This window comes from Chrysemys picta, chromosome 2, assembly GCF_011386835.1.
Source record: "Chrysemys picta bellii isolate R12L10 chromosome 2, ASM1138683v2, whole genome shotgun sequence".
Lineage (NCBI taxonomy): Eukaryota > Metazoa > Chordata > Testudines > Emydidae > Chrysemys > Chrysemys picta.
The window spans coordinates 118,027,354-118,045,381 of NC_088792.1; the positions used below are offsets into that span (position 1 = coordinate 118,027,354).

Here is an 18,028-nt window from a genome sequence, read left to right on the forward strand (position 1 = left end):
ATTGTTTTATTTGAATAATTTTAATTATTGGCCTGTATACGAGGAAATACTGTTTGTCCTTTGCTGACCAAAGGCCTGGTGAACATGGGGTTTTAAGGCGAAGTTGGTTATCAGTGATTTGAAAATAAAAAGTCATCTAAAGCTCAAATTTAGTTTAGATAGTAGGAAAAAAGAAAGAAATCACTGAGATTGAAGCTAAGTGTGGAAGGTTTCCACCTTAAAGGAGACCTGCAAAGAGGAAAAAAAAACAGGTTTGGTCCTTTTCCCCCTTGGTTTGATGTCTAAAGAAGACCTAAATGGGTTTTTGTTGTTTAATAACTGGAAGAGTGAGGAGGGAAAGAGAGGAGATTGGGAATGGCTCTCAGTCAGTAGTTGAAGACATGGGGCTGAGAAATTTTAGCAGTTTTTCTTTCAACTTTTTTAGGTATTTGAGTTAGGTTTAATAGGATTTTCAAAACACAAATCCCACTGACTTTTAAATCAGTTCCCCTCCCAATTAATCAGATTACAAAGTCAGAATAATACTAGCTCACTGGTTATTAATAGCATGTTCTTGAGAAAACAGGGTAGGCAAGTCTGTTTCCACTGTTTACAACAAATAAAAATAAAAAAAAGTAAAACTCAAGTCTAGCCTTCTTTATACACTATAAAAATAGGAAAAACTCAAAAACCTATCCCCCACCTTTACACATCACCTTTAAAGAATGATCATTGCCAAATGTATGTTTTGACAAATTTAACCTAAGGTACCCCGCTCCTAGCTGCTGAAACCCAGTGATAAGCCCCAAAGGCCCAAATCCTCGCAGGTCCCTCCAGTGATGAGGAAATTAGTGAGAATGATATGAATTACTTGACGATAGTGCTGGGTAGATGCTGGGGGAAAGTATTTGTGAACACTTTTGCAAAAGCTGAATCTCACATCTATTTGCCCATGTTCACATCCTTTCCTGTCTGATTTTCATGAGCAAAGTTCTGTTCATACAAGCGTTCCTGGAAAACATATTTCAGACCTGTACCTGAGACTTACTTAAGTAAAACACTAAAGCTATTTTGTGATGGAATGAAATTGTTAAGGATTAGATTATCCACTCAGGAAATATAAGAAATACCATGTGATTTAGGGACCCAGTTGCAACACTGGACTAGCAAAGTCTAGATATCTAATAATAGAATGCCATGAGCAATCCATAGGTTGAAATTTGGTTACCTAAACTATTTATTGAACAATTGTAAATAACGTATTGTAAAAATCTTGATTTGTTCAGTGGATACACAAACAAAAAAGGGCTAAATTAATCAAGAACTGCAACCCATTTGGCCACTTGTAATGTGACTGACCCACATCACAAAGAATTTATAAGAACACTTTTCTAGTACTGAATATTTTTCAAAAAGACTTTGAAGCTTAGGCTCTCTTTGTGTGGAAGAGCATGTATTTTATCCTGTCAGTTTGTCTGTTCAGCTCCTCTATGGAAGTTGCAGTATGGAGTGTGCTACCTCAAGAATTCCAGAAAAGTGTGGTGTCATAGAATTAATGTTTTTTTTTATTAGTTCCATCTCTTTTTTCCTGAGCGGGCTCCATTGGATTCATGTCTCCACTCCCCCTTAACTGTTCCAATATTTTTAACATAGTTGGAAATGTTACACTATCTACATATGCATCTTCCAACTACAGAAGTTTCTGTAGTTTCCCTGTCCAGATGAGGCTGTTAACCCTCCACGCTGCAGTCCACATTAATGTCTTGTTAGCCTTCTCTGCTCCCCAAAATGGAGAATTGTGTTCCACTTTACACAGTCCCCCTCTTTCTGTCTCAAGACCATTTAGGGCTTGTCTTCTCTGCAGTGTTAACTTGGGCTTTTAACCTGGGTGTTATCCCTTATCTGGCTCCCATCCACACAGAACAAACCTCCTCACTCACGTTACATCTGGGCCAGCTGGCCCAGCCTGAGTGCTGCTTACACCTGGGCTGGAAATCTGCCCACTTTGCAGTGTCGACCCAGGATAAACACTTGCTGATAGTCCTGTGACGTTGCAGCCTATATAATTTTATAAAAATATGTTGAGTGAATATAATGTAACTGGAATATGCTTCATGCAAAAGGTCTCTTGTAAGGTATCATTACAAAGCTTATAATCTACTGAGTGTGATCATCCTATCTGTATAAATGTACCACTCTTGTATCTAAAACTAGAAATATGAAATACAACTCTGAGGGCCTTTTTTGTAATTATGCAAAGTGTGGGCCATTACTGGTGGTTTGGAATCTTGATGACTCCCATTAACCAGGACAATTGTCTGCAGATGGCTGTTTTTTACCTGTGAGTCTTCCTGTATACGTGTGTGCTGGCAAGTGGGCAATGAAGTCTTGCAGTGACGTGATCATGTCACCTGAACTGGAATCCATCTTTAACCTGGTGTCTTTCCATTGAGAAGAAGGGGGTGGAAACCCAGAGAGGGACAAAGGATTCCCGCCTTATGCAAAAGATATATAAAGGGGTGGAATAGAACAAAGGGAGAAGAGGAGCCATCATGAAGAATCCCCTAGCTATCACCTGAGCTGGAACAAGAGCTATACCAGGGAAAGAATTATGCCCAAGCCTGGAACGTGTCCAGTCTGAGGAAAAAACGCATCTCTGAGGGTGAGATTATCTGTATTCAGTTTGATTAGACATAGATTTGCGTATTTTATTTTATTTTGCTTGGTGACTTACTTTGTTCTGTCTGTTACTACTTGGAACCACTTAAATCCTACCTTCTGTATTTAATAAAATCACTTTTTACTTATTAGTTAACTCAGTATGTATTAATATCTGGGGGAACAAACAACTGTGCATATCTCTCTATCAGTGTTATAGAGGGCGGACAATTTATGAGTTTACCATGTATAAGCTTTATACAGGGTAAAACGGATTTATTTGGGTTTAGACCCCATTGGGGGTTGGGCATATGAGTGTTAAAGACAGGAACACTTCTGTTAGCTGCTTTCAGGTAAACCTGCAGCTTTGGGGCAAGTAATTCAGACCCTGGGTCTTTGTTGGAGCAGACAAGAATGTCTGGCTCAGCAAGACAGGGTGCTGGAGTCCTGAGGTGGCAGGGAAAGCAGGGGTAGTAGTAGTCTTGGCACATCAGGTGGCAGCTCCCAGGGGGTTTCTGTGATCCAACCAGTCACAAGTCCTTCAGTGCCTTTACACAATTCCCTGTGTGCCCAGAAGGACAGACAAGTTCTCCCACAATTTTCCGGGAAAGACCCAAAGCCGCCCATCTTACTGCAGTGCTAAGAACCATGGAATATGCCCCTCAGAAATCCTAGCACCTCACAAAATGCATACAGCACCAGTTAAGTGGATGCACTAGAATATGGGTGCCCCCCACCTAAGCTAGGACAAGACGAGTGCTCACGCATGAGTTCCAATAACTGAATTAACTTGAAAGTGAAGACATACACTTAAAGGCTTTTAAAAATATGCCCCATTAAAGGTTTCTTTCTAGTTTTGAGCATATGGAGTCCGCTCTGTGTCCTGGTCTACTTGTCTTAGAATCAAACTCAAATCCTCTCTGTTTTCATTTTAAAAAAAATGAGTTTGGTGCACGTGGACAATGTCAGATTTATAGTCCCAGGGCTTGTCCACCTGAGGATAAAAAGTATATTTTCAAAACTCATTAGTTAACACATTTTAAAACCGCAGTGTAGAGATGGCAATCTGTGTTTTAACATATTAGCTGATTCTGTTGTAAGCTAGGCTTTCTATAGGGTTCACCAGGACCAACTAACATGGGTCACACCACAACTTTCCCTGTCTACACTAGGGTCTTAAAACATTATAGGTAATGGGGTTGCAAAAAAATATACCTTTTATCCTAGGGTGGAGAAGGCCCAGAGACTGAAGATCTCTGTTTATACCACAGCCTTGAACCATGGTACATGTAACCATACTGCTAATTATTAGGATGTCTTCCATTTGCAGGACGGGAACGACAACACCATATTTTTCTTGAGGCAAGTAATTCGATATTATTTTCCAAACAAGCCTTGGACACTCACCACAGCATCCTGGACACAGCGTACTGTTGTTTATATTTTTACCAAATCCTGGTTTGCAGTGATCCACTTTCTTACCAGTAAGGGAGCCAGAAATATAATGTATCTGGTGAATGTGATCTGATTCAGAATTTTGTACTTCAAAGAATTGTTTAATCTTAGTGTATGCCTAGAAGTAAAAAAAAAAAAAAAAAACCCAAGAAGAAATAAGTTATTCAGTTTCAAATCGCAAGACATCTAGCATGGCAGCACGGGAACATATGAGAGAGCAAAATGCCTCCGTCTACCTGCACTGGATACTAGCATCATGGCTATCGGATTGGGAGGAGAAATAGGCTCTGCAGAAGTGCTGAGCCCTCCCCACTTTGCATAGGTGGGTTGGAGGGGGCAGAATGGGACCAGGACTGGGCAGAGCCATGGCTCCGTACACCTCCACCCCCAATGCACCAGCCGGCATATCTCCAGTCACTCAATGGGGAACGTATGCTGTACCAGGTACAGCGCGGCACAGTTTTGTCCTCCTTGGAGCAGAAGGGGAACCAGGAGGGAAGATACTTTGGATCAGCACAATACCACATTGCCTCTTATTCTGGGCTCATGGCAAAGCCATAACTGAGCCCAAAATTATCACATGGCACAAACAGGTTTGCACAGTCTTTAAAAATGTATAAGAAAGCCTTAAAGACGATCACAGGAGTAACATCAGACAGCCTAGGGGACAAGGCTTCCGAGAAACATGAGGAAATAAGTCATTTCTGAAATAACTCTTCTCCCTTCACACACACCCCCCCCCCAAAATTCCTTGAGCTATTGTCAGTCTTTTCTTCATGGCATCAATTCTATTCTTCCTGCGCCCTGGCATTCAATTTCCTAGTATTCTCGTTTGTTGTGTGTAGTCGGGACAGTTATGTCAACCAGCTGCCAGACTCCTGACCCACTGGGTCAGCTCAAGGGGAAATGTGGGCAGGGAGGAAGGGGTCATTACTAGTAGCAGCAGCAGACTGCACATCACATCACACATACAGTTTTGAAAATCTGTCCAATCAGCTAAGAAAGAAAAAAAGATGAATAGCGGATCAGATCCACTTCATGAATGTAACTGTGTGCCAGTTCCTAGAAGGAAAAAATTAATGGGTACACACAGAATATTGATTACAGTGCACAAGATCAGGCTGACTCTAACTTTGGTTAATCAGCATGTCACATTCTGAAGGAGCTACAGCTGTACCTGACACAGTGAATTTCTCCTAGACCAGTGCATGGCTATTCAAGAATTCAACACACAGTACCAGGTACATCATCCTGCACTTGTCGCATACTCAGTGGCCCAGTTGTTGAAGTCCTATTTCAGAGATACCCTGTCTACTGTCTTGCCCAGAAGAGGTGGACAAGGCCATTCAATACAAGACTGGTTTCACCTTTACTTGCATGTAGAAAGATGAGAAAAGTATAATGGTGATGCCAAAGCTCCAGAGAAGAACAAATTATGATGCTCAGAAATATAATGGGACAGGAGAGGATAAAGAGCACGATTATTCAGCTAGGGCAGCAGTGAATCAATCAGTTTATACTGTAAAGGTATATTTAAAAAAACCAAAAGTAATAGAACACTTGGGAAAGGTACCAAAATGACAGCCCTGTAGACTGAAGGCCTCTGATTAGCCAAAAAATGGGCATCAGCAGGGCTTCAAGCTTGTTTCTGAGGAGCCAGTTCTAGGGTGAGAAGGCAGTTCGATCTCCAGCCCTAACTGATTCTTGGTTTTCCTGTTGATTTTAACAACAGGGGTGCCAATTAATGCCAACTGTGACTATGGTTGCCACCAAGTATTTTGGTTTGTCAACAAAAAAGTGTTTAGGGGGGTTATTTTTGGATGTGATGTTAGAATGAATCAGTCTCTAGAAAAGCACCAAAGTATAAAGTGCCATTGTTTCAAACTCTCACGGAAGTACCTCAGATTCCCTATTAAATGCAATACTAATGCAGTAAGAGTCCTTTTCTATCTATCATGACTTTTAATATAACCACAGTGTGAGAAAAATGTGATTAAGAATCAATACTTCAAAATATTGCATTTTTATTATTTTCTTAATAAAACAGTTGTACCTTTTTGATGTAATTGGTGGAGTTTTCACATTTTGAACTTTTACACGACTCTGCAAATGCCAGTGCAAAAGGAAAAACTGGAAATTAACAGAGAAAGAAGGATATTTAATCTTTTAATTTGAATGTTTTATGTTAATCTGTGAGGGGTCTAAAAAGTTTTGTCTATTGAAAATTCCGAGAGTTTATAGGGCTGGTAGAAAGTGGGAAGTGGGGTGAGGTGTAATTAAACTGTCTGGGAAAAAAAATCTGCTTTTTGTCATTTTTATCTGCACTCTAGTTGCTTGGTAATGGTCATCAAGCATGGAATCCAAGAATAGATGCCATAATTAATTTTAACAGATAAGGTAGCTAAAGAGACTCGACATATATATATACAGAAGTATAACACAAGCAGTTACTCTAAGCTGGTAGTTCCCATTTTAAAATTGATTTAGGATGAAAAAAATAGATTGGTCGGAGAAACTATTATGATTTTGGTCTAAAATTAACTGCCTTCAGGACTGAAGAAAGAAGCCCCCCCCACACACACACACACCGCATGATGAAGCGTTGCATAAGTGACTCACTGCAAGTACAAATGTTTTCACTTTATTCTGAATCACCATTCCCAATGGCAGGATACCAGATTGAATGCAGTATGGTCTGCTCTAGTATGGAAACTTTTGGAGCAATGTAAATCTATCATTTTTGAAATTCCTCATTTAACTTACAGAATGTGATCAGACTGTGACAGCAGATCTGAATCCCTTATCTCTATTTCATCATGTTGATCTTTTCCCCAAATGAGTGGATCAGTAACCTAATACAGTTGAGTTCATCCAACATTTATTTAATCTATCCATTCTATGTATTTATAATGTGGTTATCACCACTGTATAGCATGTAGGTGCAGACAGATAATCATATAAACAATTGGAAATTGCAGATATGAGCTTTCTTGATCTGTGTCAATTGATAAATGTTCCCAATTGCTTTAACCTATTTAATGAAGAATCAATCAAAATCTCTATTTAATTTAGAACTGTTATTTGAATATGCATGAGAGATCTCACACAAAAAATAATGAACAAATTAAAAAACAAACCATAAGTTGATTGATTCTTTGTTTGCATGATGCTTGAAATAATGGCGGGGGGAGGAAAGAGAGTTTTTTTCCCTCCCTTGTAAAATAAATACAAATTACTGTAGGAGAGTAATTCAAGTAGAAGTTTTTAATGTTGATATATATTACACTGGAACTAATATTTCCAATAGAAAAAAGTTTTCTGAATCTAGCTTATTTTGGATATCCAGCTTCTGTGTGTTAGGTTTACTTCTTTTTATGGTCAGCGATTTTATTATTTTTTGTACATAAAATTATCAAAAATCAAGATAGATAGCTCCTATGATCTTAGTTAATGGTGTAAAAGCTGATCCTTATACATTGGAATTAATTGTTTAACCCTCTATCTAAGTTAATCTAAGGTATTTCTGGAGAATCTATTACCACAGCATCTGGGCTAAACCTCAAACTAGACTCTAGAGACTGAAGTTAAAGTATTTATGACCTGATGGTATACTTTGAAATCACTGGGGAATCTTGACATTGATTTCAATGGGAGCAGAATCAGAATCAAAAGAATTAACTGAGTTGTGAAAATTGAGGGCAAACGAGATACTTCAAATAGTATATGATCTATAGTTTTTGACATGGAAACAGATGCAAAAACATATTTTACCACAAATATCATGTATCGTTTTTCCTTCTTTGCTATATGTAAATCATGCAACATTTCCTCATGTATGTCATTTGTAAGTAACAGAATATTTAATTAATAGAAAAATATATATCTTACCCACAAACTGAAATGTAAGTTTGTGTGTTAGCATCGCCATTGTATCTGTAGCTGCATGGCATTGTGTGTTCCACTGCCGGATCTCACATTGAAGATCACGGATTAAGTTCTCCATATTTTCTAATAGTTGTTTTTCAAATGAAGCAACTGCATTGGTTTCACAGGTTTCTGTTTTGAATTCAGATGACAGATGTATACTTTTCCCTGGCTTATGATATACTATAAAAATGAAAATTCTCTCTCAATTATATAAACTTTCTATTGTATCTCATCTATATATCTCCTAATTAGCTATATATCTCCATGTATTAAGATACAAAATTGTCATTGTGTGTGCCACTCTGAAGCCCAGAATGCCTGTTGAGTCACTGTCAAATGATGGAAACAGCTACAAACATGGTTGAGAGCACTTTTTATTCAAAATATCACCAATTATCATGGGAATTTGTGCTCCATTAGGATCCAACTGTTAAATTCTCAGCCATTCTGACTTTATGAATTACAGCTGTGTGACAGCAAAGCATGTATCTCTGCCTTGTCAAGAGTCCTAGAATACTGTAATAGCCGAGGTAACTCAACCAATCATCATCCTTTCTCTACAGCTAATTTGCATGCAACAATTTCATTGGTTGTATGAAAAACTGCAAAGATGGTGGATTGCTTGGCCCAGCTGCCACACCCATGTGATAGCATGGGCTTTCAGCTACTAGTAAATATATAGTGCTTGACACTATAGTAGCTAAGCTTTGGTATATATTTTCTTGTTATGTATAATTCCTGATAATTTGTTTGATAATAGTCAAAAAGGTATTAAATGGGGGAAAACACCCTAGAATTAATGCAATGAAATGTTACTGCTGCAAAAACCAAACACTAAAAAGTCTGGAACTCTTAGAAACTAAGGTTGCTCTGGTAATGTAAGGGCAATCAAATTGTATCGATTTTACGGTCTACAATGAGAAGAAAGTAATAATTTAAAGTTGTATATTCAGCAAGTGAATCAGGAATAGAAAATAACCATGAGTAACACCGCTGTGTTAAGACTGCCTGAGCAGCTTAAACTTTTGGAATGTCCTAACTTTTGAGCACTTGTTCTCACGGTCTTAATGCTCAGTATCCACTCCAGTTGGAGAGCAATAGGCTTGGTTAACTTCCTACGATATTGCTGTCTGCAGACACAGACTCTCCCAGGTGAGATGGAGCAAGGCAACAACAGCATGCATGTAGCAACTGGAGTATTAAAAAAATTCTATCGTTTAATTTTATGCAGTAGTTAAGAAGTGATGTGTGAATAGTGAATCAGTCTAAACCAGACCCTAACAGAAACAGCTTTGGCTAGCTCACAAATTCTGTTCTTTAACTAGGGGTATTAGTGTTCCTTTTCATCTCAATAGTTATATTAGTAATTCTTTATCTTAGAGATTTTGGTTTTTATTATCCTAGTTTCTCTAAAGACATATCAACATGCTCTAGTGACTTTGGGAAGCTTAATATAGTCTGACAATACTTATGCACTAAACTAGATGCACCTATATAGTTTGACTTATCCTCTCCTTTACTTTGTTTGTAATAAATTAAACAAGAACTGATATCCAGACTATACGGCATTCATTCTTTACATATTTTTCTTTGTTATACTGTAAACTTATTCCCCTAGAAGATCTGTTGGTAGTCCATGTTTGTCAGCCAAGAGCATTTCACTTTGTCCTTTGGGCAAAATGTCCCTATTCAACAGTTGTATGCAGAATCCAGCTCTCAATTTGCTGATATGTTGCAAAATACTGAAGCTGACTATCTCAGTGATAATGTTTAAAGTTGATAGTGTCAGCTTCTTATTGTTATCTATTACCAAAGTGAAAGTGTTAAGCACTTTAAGTTAAGTAAACCTAAATGGGAATTGCTTAGTACTCAGCATTTCTGAAAAACAAGACACTTATTAAATAATAACAACAACCTATTGTCTAACACTTTTCATCCACAGACTTTAAAAGTATTTTACAAAAGGAGGTTATTCCCATTTTACTGGTGGAGACATTGAAGCATGGAGAGATTAACTGATTTGCCCCCAAATCACACAGGAGATCAGTGGAAGAACCAGGAATCTAACCCATATCTCCTGACTCCTAAGTCAGTGCCCTAACCAATCAACCACACTGCCTACCTAAATCAGGATTTAGGAGCTTCACTTTAGCATCCATTTTTAAAATTCTGGATCTTATTTGTGACATCATGATGCTAATCTCAAGGACTACGATACCCCCTCCATCAAAATACATTTTTAATAATTTCTATAGGGTCTAAACCACAGCTACTATGCCACAGTTATCTTGAAAGGAATATTGTAGTTTACATTCTGGGTATTTTTAACAGTCTTGATCAGGGGTGAAAGTAAAATACACCTCTTACCCCTATGGAGCCCACTCCCCCCCCTCCTCCCCCCGCCCCGGAAGGGGCAGGGCCAGCGTGAAAGTAAGTTACATTTCTTACTGGTACAGTCCAAACGCAAGCAACCCACCTCTCCTACATACTTCATACTGCCCGTTGCATGACTTCAATATAGAAAATAAAGCTACAACTACTACCAGTACTGTCTGTAATAAAACTTTAATATTGGAATAAGCCTGAAAAAGCGAAAACTCACGGTCACATTTTTCTCCTTATCCTCCCTCCTCCTCCAGCCAGGCTGTCGACGCAGCTAGGCTTCGCGTTCCCCTGACCCCTCGCACTCAGCAGGGGCTGCAGCGGCTCCCCTCTAGCTTGCAGCAGGGAGCAGGGGGACTGGCTGAAGGAGAAGCCTGCCCAGGATGCCTGCTGCCTACATAGGAACAGTTTAAATTTAGCTGTTCACTCTGCGGGATTAGGGGCCATTTATAACATCCTTGTTAATTTCACTCACAGTTGTTGGGGGGGGGGGGAGGTGAGATCAAGGCAGGGGCAGAAAACAATAGGTATTTGACTGCACATCTTAAATCCAGAGCTAATAAAAGCCAGTGGAAGGGGAAAACTCACTGTCACATTGGTTTCTCTTCCTCCTCCTCCAGCCAGGCTGCCGAGGGGGCTAGGCTCCATGCTTCCCCTACCCCTAACCTGGCACTCAGCAGGGGCTGCAGCAGCTCCCCTCTAGCTTGCAGCAGGGAGCAGGGGGACTGGCTGAAGGAGAAGCCTGCCCAGGATGCCTGCTGCCTACATAGGAACAGTTTAAACTCAGCTGTTCACTCCCTGGTTCAACCCGCGGGATTAGGGGCCATTTCTGGCATCCTTGTTAATTTCACTCAGTTGTTGGGGCTGGAGGAGGAGGAGGAAGAGAAATCAATGTGACAGTGAGTTTTCCCCTTCCACTGGCTTTTATTATCTTTGAGTTTAAACTGTTTTTTGTGCAGCCAAAAGAGGTGAAAGTAAGCCAGTACTGAATGCTCCACTTATTTGCTGGTACGCTGTTGCACCTTTTTTTACCAGTACTCCTTACCAGCCTACTTTCACCTCTGGTCTTGATCCTGTGAAGTAGTGAGTGCCTCTTAAAAGGTGCTTAGCACCTTCAGCTCTCACTGACTGCAATGGGACTTGAGACACTCAGCACCTCGCACAAGGTGTTCAGCTCAGATGTTTGTGTTCCCTCAGAGCTGTTGTATTAAATTTCCATTTGAAGGTAGTGCAAGTTTTCCTGCAATTAAATGCAAACATACAGAGGGACTGCTTGGAAAAAGGTTTATCCTGGCAGGTTTGTGAGCAATCATTCTGTATGTTTTGAAATAAAACTGGAATCCAAATGTACAAGTGAGTCATGGATCAAGATAGATAGTATGCATGGTTCTATTTCCTTCATATGTCCACCGGGTGGCAGTGCAGCATTAGTTTAGTTACCGCTTGAGTTGCTTTGAATTTGGAAGCAAAGAGATTTTATATTCCAACTTTTTCATTCTGTAAATACACACTAGGAAACACTCAACATCAGCATAATTTAGGATGTAATAATTTGATAGGTTAGCGTATCATTTAAAATACCAATCAATATTATGTACCTCCCTTGCAGTTTTGTCATCTTGGACATGAAACTTCAGATTTCAACCCAGAAGTCCCAATAGCTCATTACCTCCCTTGACAGATATGTTCCATAATAACAATAAAACGGTCAACACAAAGGGTCAAACTTGGAGGAGAGAGGGAAGAAGTGAGCTTTTACAGAAGCTGATCTGAGACTGTGGAATGCCCTTCTAGAAGAAGTGAGAATGATCATAGACCTCCTTGCCCTTGGAACAAAAGCACAAAAAACACTTCTTTAGCCTTGCTTTCCTACAACAATAGCTAAGAAAAGACAAAAGGAGGAAGAGAAACTCACACACTTCTTAACAAATTCTAGAAACCTCCTGTAAGTAGGGAGAAATCTAGTGCATTTATTAGACTCTAAGGGCATCGCCATACTTTTCTAACCAGTTCAGTTTAATCATAATGAGTTCAGATATTTCAAATCAAGCAAATTTTGAATACAAATAAAATAATTGAGAATCCATCTCCAACTCTCTCGGAAGGTCCCCTCAAATTCTCTTGCTCTCCAGGACACCAGTCTAATATCTCCCAACTTCTGCCCTGTGAACAATCACTCCTCCCATACATTTAATCAAGTCTCTCAGTTACTAACAGTGTCCTTCAGAGGCACCTGGCTCTGGGGATTTCAGGAGCCATGGCAGTTACTCTATATCTCAATAGCATTACAATCCAATCTCACTCTGGTATCAACCTTTTATTCTCCAGCATGTATAATGTACCTCTTCAGCTCCAAAGTGCACACGATTTGAATTGCTCTGGAGCTTCACACGTCAGAACAAAATGATGCATTATGAGTAGGATGACCAGATAGCAAGTGTGAAAAATCGGGGCAGAGGGTGCGGGGGGGGGATAATAGGTAATAAGCCCAAAATATTGAGCCTGTCCCTATAACATCGGGACATCCGGTCACCCTAATTATGAGGTTCATGCAACCAAGAGGGAGTTTCCAGTGATGGATTTATTTGTGACAAGTTTGTTTTGCCAGTGTTGTAATGTCACTTCACAATTCCTTTTTTGGAATCATTTCCTTTTTAAGGTGTACTAGAAATAATTAGCCACATGTATACCATGTAAGCAGAGAAATAACTATCTCTGTACATAATTTTATGTTTTTTCTCTAAGCATTCTCTTTAAAGGGTACTTGCAAACAATTTAAATGTTTAGATACTTTTATGGCATTATGCTTCCAGATCATTTGAATATTCATGTATTTTAATAACAAACCTGAAATGAACGTTGGAAAAAAAACCAGCATTTGAGTAAAAGCATTTCAGAAACCAAAGCAATAAAGCTTCACTTACCATAGACCATGAAACTGATTTCTGTTGTCACATATTTATTATTATGTACATAGATGACATTGCAGATGTAACTTCCAGAGTCACTTCCATGAATATTATAAATTTCCAGGCTACCGTCATCAGTTAAAACAAACCTTTGTGATTCTAGAAATAAAAATTTACAATAAAATATTTTAAAATTAATAATGATATAAAGTAACTAATGGTGTTACCATAGTTGAAGCCTCCTGTATGGTTGGATTCTTCCATAAATCCATACTACCATTCTTTTCAGTAGCCACCTCTAATATATAGGGCACATAGGAAAGTAAAACAGTTATGCTTGCTCCGTGGGTTCCAGTGCATCACAATGACAATGGGTGAAAATGATCCAATCCCCACATTCCATTTTTCTCAAAACATAAATGATGTTAATAAATATCTAAGGAGGAAAGGATAAGCCGATGATGGGATATGTGAAAAAATTATTTGGAGAACTCTAAATATGATAGCATTTTTCTTTACATTGGGGTCTACTACACAGATTCCACTATTTAGTGAATACAAATCAATAAAATAATGAAATGAAAGTAGGCTATTATGTTAGATACAAAATAATAAATAATAATTATTATTCAGCGTTTAGGCTCAGGGTATGTCTATACAGCAGTCATGGGCTATAGTCACAGCTTGCGTAGACATACCCAAGCTAGCTTCAGTTTAGCTAGCTTGTGTACTGGAGCGGTGAAACTGCAGTAGTGCACGCTTCAACATGGGTGAGCCCTGTTGGGTGAACCCAGGGTTCCAGGCAGGCTTGTGCAGCCCTCACTGAAATGCATGCTGCTAGTTAGATTAAAGCTATGTATGTATGTATGTATGTCTACTTGAGCTGCAATCACTCCCTGTGATTGCAGTATAGACATATCCTTAGGGAGACTTCCATGGACTTCGGTGGGTTTTGGATCAGGCCCGTATTTCACTTTTCATCTGTAGATCTCAAAGTGCCTTACACAAAGGATGATATTATTCCCACTTTACCATGAACAGAAATTGAGGCACATACAGGGGAAGTGACTTGTCCAAAGACACACAGCAGGTCAGTGTTACAGCAGGGCATATAACCCAGATCTCCTGACTCTCAGTCCACAGCTCCTCCACTGGACTTCAGACAGCCTGGCAGAACTTACCGGATAAGTAAGCTCTTAACAGAAGAACTCTGAAGTCTCACAAGTCTAGTATAGCTTCAAGTATTGCAAAGTTTGTTTAAAACATTAAGAAGTTTTAGATAGTAGTGATTAAAAAGAAAATGAAAAAGCACTTCTCCTTCACACTAGGATTTTCCATGGGGAAGTGATAAGTACTCGAGGCTTTATTATACCGGAGGAATATATTGAACTTTTTTTTAAATTCCCATTGAAATTAATGACAGTGTTTATTTGGATAGGTTGTTATATGACCCTAATCTTGTATACCGATCATAATTACAAATTACAATTACCCCTCCACTCAGCATGAATAATTAGATTTCCTTAGATTTTCTTAAGATTGTACCTATGAACATCAAATGCTACAAATAGCAGAAATACAGGAAATACTAAATCAAAATCGTTATTCCAATATACTCCTAGATTCAAACTCTGTACAGGTGTCTGTAGGCTTTATTGAAAAAGCTCATACCTACACTGCTGTTCCCTTATTGGGCTCTGGGTGAAAAGCAAGCCTGAAGCTCCCAATATTGATGTCTTCTTATATTTGAAAATTCAGTTTAATCAGAACAGTGAGCCCAGTCAGGATGGATGGGGAAGAGGTTTTGGGAGCTCAATAAAAAAAATAAAGCCTTCCTTTTTATCTCGTCACATCTTCTGTTCATCATCTCATTTTGGTCCCTAGTTTGCTGCTCTCTTCTTTCCTTTCTTTTCCCATTTTTCCTGTTACCATCGTATTTCTCTCTGTTCTTTTCTTCTTTGATCTTTCTTTTTCTTTTTTTGCACTGTTTCTAGCACTTCCTCTTTCATATTTTATGTCTTTCTCCCACATTTAAAGCACCTTCTCTCCTTTACTTCCTCCCTCCAAATCAGACCAACATTCTAGACAGTTTCTGTAAGAACTCCTATATACAGAGCACTGCAAACACAAGGACACTATTTACAGTCAACTTCCTTCTATGTCAAGCTGAACATTACTCCTGGGGGAATTCTGCGCTACTGCGTACATGCATAATTAATGAGCTGTGCATATTTTTAATTTGTTGTGCAGAAAGAAGCTTCTACTGAAATGTTGCTGCAGTTCTGCTTTTTTCCCTACCAGAGGGCCCTGTGGCACTAGAATAAAGCAGCAGCTCCCGGCAGCTAGGGAAGAGAAAGAGCATGCCTTCTTTGCAGTACCTGTCAGGCCAGGTGAGGAGACAGGCCTATGGGAAGACAGACAATGTGGCGTGCTGGGGGGTCATCCAGGGGCTCGTAAGGACTAGTGGGGAGAACAGACTGGGGCAGGGGCTGAATGGGAGTGGAAGCACAGGGACATGGAGGGAGGGAGGTGCAGGGCCATATGATGACTGGGGAAGGGGTACAGAGCTACATAGAGACAGAGCAGGCAGGATGGGGGCACAGAGACACATAGGGACAGGGGGAGGGGATGCAGGATCACATGGCAATGGGGGGAGTGGGTGTCTGAGTGGGAGTGGGGGGACACACGTGGACAAGGGGTGCAAGGACACATGGGGTCGCAGGAACACATGGGGACAGAGGCAGATGTGCCTGACTGAATAGGAGAGGCTAGGGGTCAGCCAGGTCTGCATGGGGGAAGCTCCCTAACAATCCCTCCCCGCCTCCCAAAAAAGCCTGTTCCATAATTTTCCCACCCATTCCCAATAACCCTCCAAGTTTCCAGCAATTTATTTCCCTCTCCCTCAGCTCCTCCATTACCCCTGATTCCCCCAAGCCTTTGCACTGCTTCTGAGGGGTGTGTGAAATATGGTTCTGTATTGTAGTTCAAATGAATTATTACTCAGAGTGCTGTACTAATATGCCTACTAAGGAAACTATTTGTCAAAAAGCATTTCCTGAATCTTTTTTGTTGTCTGTATTGTTACAGACATATTTGCTGACAGGTATTTTGAAATAAATGACCAAATATAATTGAAACTGGTGTGATTATATTGTGTTTTGACAAATAAAATATGCCGCATTTTGCAGAATTTTAAAATATTGTGCACTAAATTTTTAATTTTTTGGCACCGAATTCCACAAGGAGTAAAACATGGAGCCTAACTGCAATGGGAAGATGACCAGAATCACATGGTTTTAAGCAGTTTCTCTTTTTAGCTAGTTATGTACCCATAACTTTAGAGGGCTGTTTTGTCTGTGTTGCTGGCAGCAGCTCAAACTGTACAATCTAAAATAGATGTGGATCCACATTTGCCCCATACATGAATATTTCCTTAAAATAAAACTTTTTCTTCTTTTTATACCACTAATTTCAAACTTACAATTTTACCAAATATACCCTTCAAACTGTTTATATTGCTTTCTACTTATATTACTCCTGATTGGTTATTTTTCCTCAGAATCCATTTATGATTCCTATCAAATGCAATACATTTATCCAAACTACTCTTGTTTGCATATTCTATTACAGTTCGACTCAGTGCAAAAGTAAAATTAGAAGGTGTAAATTGGCTGCAAATATTAAAAATATAATTACCTTTGGTTATCAATCCTATGGGACCAATCCACTGATATTTTGGATCAACGATTCTCTGCTTTAACAGCTTTTGAGTCAAACACTTAAGAATTAAGTCTTTGGAATTAATGAGAACATACACTGGAACTAAAACAGAAAAAATGTTAGAATATAATTAGACACAAGAGTAGACAGACTGACATCAAAATGAATATAGACAAGGATTGGTCCTGTAGCCGAGTGGCAAAGGAATCACTACTTCATAGAGGCTCTGAGTGTGAAATACTGACCCCACTGAAGACAATGCCAAAATTCCCATTCTTGTTTTGTGTAGGCACAAGAAGAGTTTTGGTTTCTAATGCTGTCCGTCCAGCCTGTTTGAGAGAGGTGAATCTAGGACTAGAATTATCACCCAGTGTTAGGGAATAAGCAATGCGAGGGGAAGAGATCAAAACAAAAACACCCTAGATCAACAATTTCTATGAAGTGTTGGAACACTGATTAGTATAAATGAATAATCAGGTTTCTCCCAGTATTATTGGCTTACCAGTTGATCCTTCTATTCCAAGTATTTGATCAGAAATTTGTGGAGCATTTGGAATAGATGCGACTCCACCAGTTTCAAAAAAGGCCACTGAGTCATGAATTCTATCTATATTTTCTCGCTTCAAGCGTGCAGCTCCTTTCTTTATAAGATGAGTCTTATCCAAAAAGCAAGGACTTCCAGCTAGATCAATAGAAAGAAAAAAAAACAATATTACAAAATATAAATAAAAATGTAAACAATTACAAATAAAGTAAAGGCAGTTGTGCTCTAAAATACCTAGGGATCTGTAATACTGAAATAGCATAATTTTGCATTTGTACTCTACTGTATGTTACATAAGATGAAGTGTCATGTTTTTACATTTTTAATTGCTTTCTAGTACTCTGAAACAAAAATTCAGTCCACCTTGGAGCTTGAAGCAGGGAGGTAAGCTAGCAGCATTAGAAAATGGATATGTCACTTACTCTTTGTAGGGCTAAAATAGGAAGTGAAACTA

The 18,028-nt window shown here is 39.2% G+C and overlaps 1 protein-coding gene across 3 annotated transcripts in view; it reads right to left on the reverse strand.

Annotated features, from left to right (window-relative positions):
* Positions 1 to 18,028, reverse strand: part of LOC101947288 (zona pellucida-binding protein 1-like) — a 61,371-nt gene that overhangs the window by 11,063 nt on the left and 32,280 nt on the right. For 2 of the 3 annotated variants that reach the window (XM_065584101.1, XM_065584100.1), the window contains exons 2-7: positions 17,533 to 17,712; positions 17,007 to 17,132; positions 13,326 to 13,469; positions 7,981 to 8,199; positions 6,146 to 6,222; positions 4,045 to 4,210 (exon numbers count right to left, since the gene is read on the reverse strand). In XM_065584101.1, the coding sequence (XP_065440173.1) occupies positions 4,045 to 4,210; positions 6,146 to 6,222; positions 7,981 to 8,199; positions 13,326 to 13,469; positions 17,007 to 17,132; positions 17,533 to 17,712 (912 nt within the window). The remainder of the gene's footprint in view (positions 1 to 4,044; positions 4,211 to 6,145; positions 6,223 to 7,980; positions 8,200 to 13,325; positions 13,470 to 17,006; positions 17,133 to 17,532; positions 17,713 to 18,028) is intronic. The other variant, XM_065584103.1, reaches the window with a different exon arrangement.